The sequence below is a fragment of the Thecamonas trahens genome, assembly GCF_000142905.1.
Source record: "Thecamonas trahens ATCC 50062 unplaced genomic scaffold supercont1.58, whole genome shotgun sequence".
In the NCBI taxonomy this organism is placed as follows: Eukaryota; order Apusomonadida; family Apusomonadidae; genus Thecamonas; species Thecamonas trahens.
The window spans coordinates 144,857-154,050 of NW_013657622.1; the positions used below are offsets into that span (position 1 = coordinate 144,857).

At 66.5% G+C, this 9,194-nt stretch overlaps 3 protein-coding genes across 3 annotated transcripts; 2 read left to right on the forward strand and 1 right to left on the reverse strand.

Annotated features, from left to right (window-relative positions):
* Positions 1-168: 168 nt before the first annotated feature.
* On the forward strand, positions 169-1,274 carry AMSG_10484 (SNARE associated Golgi protein; the record flags this gene model as incomplete). The annotated part of the gene is made up of 2 exons (XM_013898187.1): positions 169-1,127; positions 1,163-1,274. The coding sequence occupies 2 exons, from the start codon at positions 169-171 to the stop codon at positions 1,272-1,274; spliced, it is 1,071 nt and encodes a 356-aa protein (XP_013753641.1).
* On the reverse strand, positions 1,267-3,856 carry AMSG_12356 (uncharacterized protein). The gene is made up of 4 exons (XM_013898215.1): positions 3,703-3,856; positions 2,262-3,475; positions 2,091-2,222; positions 1,267-1,902 (listed from the first exon to the last, which is right to left on the reverse strand). The coding sequence occupies exons 1-4, from the start codon at positions 3,791-3,793 to the stop codon at positions 1,285-1,287; spliced, it is 2,055 nt and encodes a 684-aa protein (XP_013753669.1). The 5' UTR covers positions 3,794-3,856; the 3' UTR covers positions 1,267-1,284.
* Positions 3,857-4,470: 614 nt separating this feature from the next.
* AMSG_10487 (uncharacterized protein) lies at positions 4,471-9,098 on the forward strand (the record flags this gene model as incomplete). The annotated part of the gene is made up of 4 exons (XM_013898188.1): positions 4,471-4,518; positions 4,847-4,896; positions 4,953-5,379; positions 5,415-9,098. The coding sequence occupies 4 exons, from the start codon at positions 4,471-4,473 to the stop codon at positions 9,096-9,098; spliced, it is 4,209 nt and encodes a 1,402-aa protein (XP_013753642.1).
* Between the last annotated feature and the right edge of the window lie 96 nt (positions 9,099-9,194).

Here is a 9,194-nt window from a genome sequence, read left to right on the forward strand (position 1 = left end):
CGACACCACCCGGTCGACACCACCCGGTCGACACCACCACCACCACCACCACCACCACCACCACCACCACCACCACCACCACCACCACCACCACCACCACCACCACCCCTCCCCACCCTCCCCCATCCCCCCACCCCCCACCCCCCCCCCCATCCCCCACCGTCCAGCATGCGGGTAACCCGGCAGGGAGTGCAGGCAGCGGTGTTTGTGGCCGCCTATGCAGTGGTGCTGGTCCTCGGCCTGGTGGCCATGTACGCCGGCTGGCTCACGCCGTACTTCACCTGGTTGGCCTCACTGGGCATGGCGGGCAACGCCTTGGTTGCCCTCTCCTTCATCCCGGCATCGCTGCCTTTTCTCGCCGGATACACTCCGCTCACTCTCGCATCGGGCTATCTCTACGGTGTCATCGGCGGCGCGCTCACCTCGGAGATCGGTGCTGTCCTCGGCGCCATGGTCGCCTTTGCCGCCACGCGCCGCTTTGCCCGACGGAAGTTGGCGGCAAAGCTGGGCACCTCGCCGCAGTTTCGGGCTTTTATTGCTGCTGTCGATGCCCAGGGCTTTGTCGTCATCGCTCTCCTCCGATGCGCGCCCGTGCCCTTTGGTCTCCAGAACGGCGCCTTTGCCCTCTCCAACGTCACCTTTGCTCGCTACACCGCCGCCACCATCGTCGGCCTCGTCCCCGAGCAGCTGATGTTTGCCTACTTTGGCTCCACCCTCAAGTCGCTCGCCGACGTTGCCGCCGGCCACGATGCGCTCACTCCGGCTCAGAGCTACGCGCTGTATGCCCAGCTCGCCTTTGCCATCGTCATCTTTGTTGTCGTCGCCCGCATCGGCCGAAGGGCCCTGCGCTATGCTCACGTCGACAAGATTGAGGACATCCAGCTCGAGTTTTCAGACGCAGAGCTCGGCGCTGCCTCCTCCGGCCCGCGCATGCCATCGTCCGCCGTCCGCCGCCACCGCCCCGAGGACGAGGAGCCGCTGCTGGCCCCGAGTCTGCACAATCATCACGCCCCCACCGCCGCCGCCGCCTCCGCCGTTGATCACGACGAGCTCTCCAACCCGCTGCTCGTCTCGCCCGCTACCGCCGCTCCAGGCCAGGACAGCAAGAACGAGCGCGCTGCTGGCTCGTCGCCCGACGGGCAACCCCGGGCCAAACGCGAAGAAAAGCCCGGCGCTCACGGCGCGGGCGCTCGTCCACCCCCATCGCTGCCGCTGCTGCCGCTGCCGCCTCCACTGTCTCGTCACTGCTCTCGAAGAAGGGCAACATCGATTGATCCATGTATGTTACTTCCGTTGGCTCGACGCCGTCTCCACGACAATGTCGTTGACAAAGGAGAACGCGTCGTCGCCCTTGTTCATAAACGCAAACGAGGAGCCGTTGCTCCCGCCCGCGCCCGTGCTCGCGCCTGTGCCCGCGCCTGCGCCAAGAGGCGTCAGCGGCGCCGCGCCACCGGCAGACACGCTTCCAGCAGACAAGCCCGCAAAGGCGTCGAGCAGCGAGCTGGTGCTCGTTCCGCTGGTCACGCTCGCACTAGGCGATGCCGCCGGAGCAGCCCCGCCGGCCGCCATCGGCACCATCATCATCGGCTGTCCATCGACGTACACCACCCGGGCGCCCGGCGGCGGCGCCGCGGCCTGCATCGACCGGGCGTGCGCCTCCTGCGCCGCCAGCACAGCCTTCATCCCAGCGTCTGGATCGTGGCTCTGCGGCTTCGCGCCGCCGCCACCGCCTGCCGACAACGGCGGAATGCCTCCAAACGCAGCAGTGAGGTCGTCGAGCGACGACGAGCCAATCCCGCCCGAGTTGCTGCGGTTGGGCGCAAAAGGGTCGAGCTCGACCTTGCCTGGCATGTTGACTTCGAGCAGGAGCGACGATGGTGATGGCTGTGCGGGCTGTGCGGGCTGCTCAGCGGGGGGCGGGGAGGTCTGCTTGGGGGACGTCGACGACTGCTTGGTCCGCCGCCGCCGGCCGGACGACTCGCGCCGAGGGCCGCCGGCCACAACGGTCATGCCGTCAAAGAGGGACGAAGGCGATGCAGTGGGGGCGAAGTTGCGGCAGGCGGTGCGGTAGCGGCTCCAGCAGGCGCCACAGTCATGCCGTCAAAGAGAGACGATGGCGACGGCGCAGCGGCAGGCACTTCCTGTGCTGCAGACTGGGACTTGGGCTGGACGCCGGCAAACAGGTCCGACGGCGAGAGCGAGATCAGAGGGGACGCGGCGTGCTGTGGCGGTGCGGATGCGGGTGCGGGCGTGGTGGCGACGGGTACCGACGGTGACGGTGTCGATGCTGCGCCGGCGCCGAGAAGGGCGAGGACGACGGCAGCCTTGTCCTTGACAGTGTTTTGGACCGAGGCCCGCGCGCCGTTGATGGCGTCGATGTGTGTGGTGAGCGGAGAAGAGACAGGGAGGCCGGCGCGCAGCAGAGCCTCCATTACGGCCAGGGCCTTGGCCTTGGTCTTGAACGGCACGCCCTTGCCGAGCTTGGCGGCGAGCTTGCTGCAGATGACGGTGGTGTCGAGTGAAGCAGCACGGCCGACAAAGGCGTCGAGGGCGGCACGTGTGGGCAAGACTCTCGCGCCGCCGGCGGCGGTGATGTCGTCGACGAGACGGGTCTCGTACTCGCCAGCCGGAGCCACGTAGCCCGCGGTGCTGCCGGTCGAGGCCGAGCTCGAGCCGGAGCCAGCAAAAGCGGCCGCGCCCGAATGGTAGCCGCCTGTGGCCGGGCCGACGGCGCCGCCCGAGCCGCGATACATGTACGCCGAGGAGTAGCCGCCGGCACCCGGGGCAGGGCCGGCACCGGCCGAGTACGATGAGCGCGCTCCCGCCGACTCACCGACAAACGACTGCTCGCCCGTCCGGTTGTTGTACGCGGTGGCCATCTTCTGGCGAGCCACGTTGACCTTGTTCATCATCTTCTGCTTGAAGCCGCCAGACTTTTTCCCGCTGCCCGCGCCCGCGCCCGCATTCGACGACGAGTATGCCGTGTTGCCAAAGCCGACCATACCGGTCGCCGAGACGTTGACCTGGCCTGGCGCGCCTCGCGGACCAAGCCCGTCTCCGGCCCCACCAGTCCCGCCGGACCCGCCGTAGGTCAAGCCTGTGCTGGGTGACACCTCTGCGCCCGGCGTGTAGCCCGAGGAGAAGCCTGTGATCCGCGAGGCCGGGACGGGCGCGGCGGCAGTGCGAACTGTGGATGAGTCGTAGATGACGGCGAGCAGCTCGGCAGCGCCTGTGCGGACGGCAGCCGAGAGAGCGTCGCCATGGACGGGATGTGGCGGGCCGCGGAACTCAGCGGCGTCGCGCAGCGGGCTCGATCGGCGCTGCAGCTCGGCCTTGAACAGCGGGCTGCCCGACGAGGCGACGTGCTTGCAGATGCGTAGAACCTTGGCCTTGACGTACGGCGACGGCTTCTCCAGCCGCTTGTACAGATCGTCCACAAGCTTGATGCATGTCTCGGACGACTTGAGCGAGGCCTCTGCAAAGTGAATGATTTTGTGGGCATGGGCCGTGTCGGAAGCCATGTCCGTGTCCGTGTCGGAAGCCATGTCCGCCGACCGCACCACCAACCATGCCCATGCCCATACCCAAGCCCATCGTTAGTCCCCCCTTCCCCAATTTTCGCCACCCCCACCACCACTAAAATTTGCTTCTCTCACACCCCCCACCCCCCACCCCCCACCTTCTTCCCCTCTCCCTACGTACGAATCAGTTCCTTGAAGACATAGCCAGGCGTCGGGTCGTCATTGTCAGCTGTGGCCGAGTGGACGAGCTTGGTCTCGGTCGACTTGAACATGACCAAAAACGAAGAGTATGGGGCGGCTCCCCTCAGGTGTAATGGGTCAAGGAAGTATGTAGAGGGGGAGGGGGGAGGAGGGGAGGACGTGGGTCAAGTGGCTGGGACTGTCACCTCCCTCCCGTCCTCCCTTGCCTGGTTCGGTGGTGGACGAGGGAGTGGCCTCAGGTTGGTGGCACTGTCGTCACAAACGCGGTTCATGTGTGACATGCCGCGCCCCCCCCCAACCCCCCCCCCCCCCCCCCCCCCCACCTCGATCACAATGGATATACTTGAGGGCGGGGGAGGGAGGGAGAGACAATCAGTGCAAGATGTTCAGTTCAAGATCTTTAGTTCGATGTCGTCAGACAGAGATTGTGGCTGCGATCGATATGGGCCAGAACGGCTGATCACGGTGCAAGCGAGTTACGATGGATGTGCTCTATCTACGAGACGCTCAACAACGAGCACAACCTCATCCAGCTCTTGAACTCAACAGGGCAGCTACATCACATACTGAAGAACAAAACCTGAGAAAATCAAATTTATCTGCTGATGATACAAGCCACTGTAGCCTTCCCCACACCGTCGACCTCCCCCCCACTCCCCCCCCCCCCCCCCTCCCCCGGCCATTTGCCATTCGTGTCGCCTGCGATGGGAGGAGTCTTTCAGCACTGCTCTTGGCACTGGCAAGCACCATGGACGACGAGGAGCGGCAGCGGAAGCTTGCCGAGGGCAAGGCCAAGGTATGTCCCCATGCCCACTGTGTCTCTGCTTGCCCACCAACTGCATCCCTTCCAGGTGGCAGCGACTTTGTGCGACTCGCCGCAATGCGGAGGGGGAAATGGCGCGCGAGGAGGAGGCCGAGGCCGAAGTGGAGGGGAGGGGGAAGGGGGGATGGCGATAGCTGGGCGGGGTAGTGGACTTGGTGGCGGGGAAAGGGATGGGGAAGGAGGGGCTGTTGGGCACTTTGTGACTTTGAACTTAATTTGGGTGATTTGGCGGGCATTGGGCGCATGGCGGACGTGGATGTGGGTGGTGCGGTGGCGGTGATGGACGCGGTGATGACCACAGTTTGCTGCCATGCGCGCTCGCAAGGGCAAGGGAAGCGGGCGGAAGAAGCGGTCAAAGGCAAGCAAGCAAGCCGATGCTAGCGGCGAGGTGGAGGGAGGGAGCACAGCTACCGAGAGTGCAGCGGATGCGTCGGGGTGGTCGTTCCGGGAGAGATCGGGGTCGAGGCACGGATGGTTAATGATGACGTGGTTGAGCTCCGCAAGGTAGCTGACGCGCCGGTCCGGCCGATCGCGGTCATCACAAGGACCTCTGGGAGCGAGCCGGGGCTTCGTAAGGTTGTCGACGAGTTGGAGACCGAGCTGGCGTCAAGCCGGATGGTAGTCGGCCAGCGGGAGGTGCAGATCAACCAGCTGAAGAACGAGCTGGCGGCAGTGCGCGGCGAGCTGGCGCGTAGCAAGGCCCAAGCTGCTGCTGCGCAGGCCGAGACCAAGCAAGTCAAGGAGCAGGCAGCACAGGCGCTCGGTGAGTCACAGGCCGAGCTAGCACAAGTCCAGGCGCAGACCGGAGGTCAGACTGACGAGCTGCGTGGCATTGTGGCGCGCCTTGGAGCGAGCTTGCAGCTGCCGAGCAAACAGCTGCCGATGCAGCACAGCGCGCGACTGCTGCCGAGCAGGAGGCAGCCGAGATGAAGGCGATGAGCATGGAGATGGATCTCAATGTGCAGTCGCTCAACGCTCAGCTCGCGACGCGCAAGCTCGAGTCGCAGGCACAGTCGCAGCAGCAGCAGGTCGAACTGGAGCAGGCGCGGGCCGAGAGTGCGTCGCTGGAGGCTGAGCTGGAGCAGGCGCGGGCGGATGCTGCCAGCGGTGGCGAGGCGGCAGCGCAGCTCTCGCAGCTGCGGACCGAGTATACGTCGCTGCAGACTGAATTGGAGCAGGCGCGGGCCGAGAGTACGTCGCTGCAGACTGAACTGGAGCAGGCGCGGGCGGATGCTGCCAGCGGTGGCGAGGCGGCAGCGCAGCTCTCGCAGCTGCGGACCGAGTATATGTCGCTGCAGACTGAGCTGGTGCAGGCGCGAGCGGATGCTGCCAGTGGTGGCGAGGCGGCAGCGCAGCTCTCGCAGCTGCGGACCGAGTATACGTCGCTGCAGACTGAGCTGGAGCAGGCGCGAGCGGATGCTGCCAGTGGTGGCGAGGCGGCAGCGCAGCTCTCGCAGCTGCGGACCGAGTATACGTCGCTGCAGACTGAGCTGGAGCAGGCGCGAGTGGATGCTGCCAGTGGTGGCGAGGCGGCAGCGCAGCTCTCGCAGCTGCGGACCGAGTATATGTCGCTGCAGACTGAGCTGGAGCAGGCGCGGGCGGATGCTGCCAGCGGTGGCGAGGCGGCAGCGCAGCTCTCGCAGCTGCGGACCGAGTATACGTCGCTGCAGACTGAATTGGAGCAGGCGCGGGCCGAGAGTACGTCGCTGCAGACTGAACTGGAGCAGGCGCGGGCGGATGCTGCCAGCGGTGGCGAGGCGGCAGCGCAGCTCTCGCAGCTGCGGACCGAGTATACGTCGCTGCAGACTGAGCTGGAGCAGGCGCGGGCGGATGCTGCCAGTGGTGGCGAGGCGGCAGCGCAGCTCTCGCAGCTGCGGACCGAGTATACGTCGCTGCAGACTGAATTGGAGCAGGCGCGGGCCGAGAGTACGTCGCTGCAGACTGCAGCGCAGCTCTCACAGCTGCGGACCGAGTATATGTCGCTGCAGACTGAGCTGGAGCAGGCGCGAGCGGATGCTGCCAGTGGTGGCGAGGCGGCAGCGCAGCTCTCGCAGCTGCGGACCGAGTATACGTCGCTGCAGACTGAGTTGGAGCAGGCGCGGGCCGAGAGTGCGTCGCTGGAGGCTGAGCTGGAGCAGGCGCGAGCGGATGCTGCCAGTGGTGGCGAGGCGGCAGCGCAGCTCTCGCAGCTGCAGACCGAGTATACGTCGCTGCAGACTGAGTTGGAGCAGGCGCGGGCCGAGAGTGCGTCGCTGGAGGCTGAGCTGGAGCAGGCGCGAGCGGATGCTGCCAGCGGTGGCGAGGCGGCAGCGCAGCTCTCGCAGCTGCAGACCGAGTATACGTCGCTGCAGACTGAGCTGGAGCAGGCGCGGGCCGAGAGTACGTCGCTGCAGACTGAGCTGGAGCAGGCGCGGGCGGATGCTGCCAGCGGTGGCGAGGCGGCAGCGCAGCTCTCGCAGCTGCGGACCGAGTATACGTCGCTGCAGACTGAGCTGGAGCAGGCGCGGGCGGATGCTGCCAGCGGTGGTGAGGCGGCAGCGCAGCTCTCGCAGCTGCGGACCGAGTATACGTCGCTGCAGACTGAGCTGGAGCAGGCACGGGCCGACTTGATCCAGGCTCGCGCTGATGTTGACAGTGGTACGTCTCGAATGCAGGCAATGCATGCCGAAGCAACTACCAAGCTGGAGACACAAGCCAAGAGCATGAAGAGCTTGCAAGACAAGCTCAACTTGCAAGAGTCATCAATGACTGCAATGCAAGAAGAGGCTCGCGTCAAGCTTCAGGTACAGGTAACTCGGATGAAGGAGCTCCAGGCTGAGCTCGAGCAGGCACGGGCCGAGTGTGTGACGCTCGAGACCAAGGCCGCCGCCCAGCAGCAGCAGATGCAGCAGCTGCAGGCCGAGCTCGAGCAGGCGCACACCGACCAGGCTTCGCTTCAGGCCGAGCTCGAGCAGGCACGGGCTGACGCCGCACTCGGCGGCGAGGCCGCCACGCAGCTGGCGCAGGCACGAGCCGAGTATGTGACGCTCGAGACCAAGGCCGCCGCCCAGCAGCAGCAGATGCAGCAGCTGCAGGCCGAGCTCGAGCAGGCGCACACCGACCAGGCTTCGCTTCAGGCCGCGCTCGAGCAGGCACGGGCTGACGCCGCACTCGGCGGTGAGGCCGCCACGCAGCTGGCGCAGGCAAGGGCCGAGTATGTGACGCTCGAGACCAAGGCCGCCGCTCAGCAGCAGCAGATGCAGCAGCTGCAGGCCGAGCTCGAGCAGGCGCACACCGACCAGTCTTCGCTGCAGGCCGAGCTCGAGCAGGCGCACACCGACCAGGCTTCGCTGCAGGCCGAGCTCGAGCAGGCACGGGCTGACGCCGCACTCGGCGGCGAGGCCGCCACGCAGCTGGCGCAGGCACGGGCCGAGTATGTGACGCTCGAGACCAAGGCCGCCGCCCAGCAGCAGCAGATGCAGCAGCTGCAGGCCGAGCTCGAGCAGGCGCACACCGACCAGTCTTCGCTGCAGGCCGAGCTCGAGCAGGCGCACACCGACCAGGCTTCGCTGCAGGCCGAGCTCGAGCAGGCACGGGCTGACGCCGCACTCGGCGGCGAGGCCGCCACGCAGCTGGCGCAGGCACGAGCCGAGTATGTGACGCTCGAGACCAAGGCCGCCACACAGCAGCAGCAGCTGCAGCAGCTGCAGGCCGAGCTCGAGCAGGCGCAGACAGCCGAGTCTTCGTTGCGAGCTGAGCTTGCGCAACTACGCGCAGACCACGCGACCGTTGCGGCCGAGGCCAAGTCGTGTCATGATCGAGTGGCGCAGCTGCAGACCGAGCTGGACCAAGCTCTCACCGGCCGCGCTTCGCTTGTAGGCGAGCTGGAGCGGGCCCACACCCAGCTCCAGGGTGCCGAGGACGAGCTCGCGAGCGTCAGATCCCAGCTCTCTAGCCTCCAAGGCGCCCACTCTGACCATGTTGCCAAGCTCGAGGCGCAGATTGCTGCCGCCCGCTCTGATGCATCGGCCGCGGCCGCTGAGATTAATCGTGCTCGCGAGGCCGAGCATGCCAGCTCGGCCCGCACCGCCGAGCTAGAGGCCACGCTCGCCGTGCTGCGGACCGACGACGCACACCGCAGCGGTGACATCGCCCTCGCTCGTAAGGAGCTGGCGCGTGCCCAGAGCGAGCTCGCCGAGACCAAAGCCCGTCTCGACAGCGCATACACCGAGGCCAAGGCCCGCTCTCCAGACCTTGCCTCGGCACTTCGTGACTGTCACAAGGCCCAGGCCCAGGTCACAGCCCTCCAGCGGACGCTCGCTGCCAAGAACGCCCGCATCGCTGCACTCGAACAGTCGGTCGGCCCTGCTGCTGCCGACGCCGCTACGTTGCATAACCTTCTCACCACCAACGCCAAGCTCGAAACCCAGCTTGCCACCGAGACCGCGCTCAAAGCCAAGATGGCTGCTGACAAGCACCGAGTCGCTTCACGTCTCGAGTCACTCCTCAGTGTCCTCCGTGCTCATCACCAATGCCTCGACGCCGAACTCGCCTCCACAACCCCCCACGCGTAATCAATCCACTATCCCCCCCCCCCATCTCCATCCCCCTCGCCCACCAATCGCCCACCATCACCCCGACTTCCCCCCCCCCCCACCCCCCCACCGTTG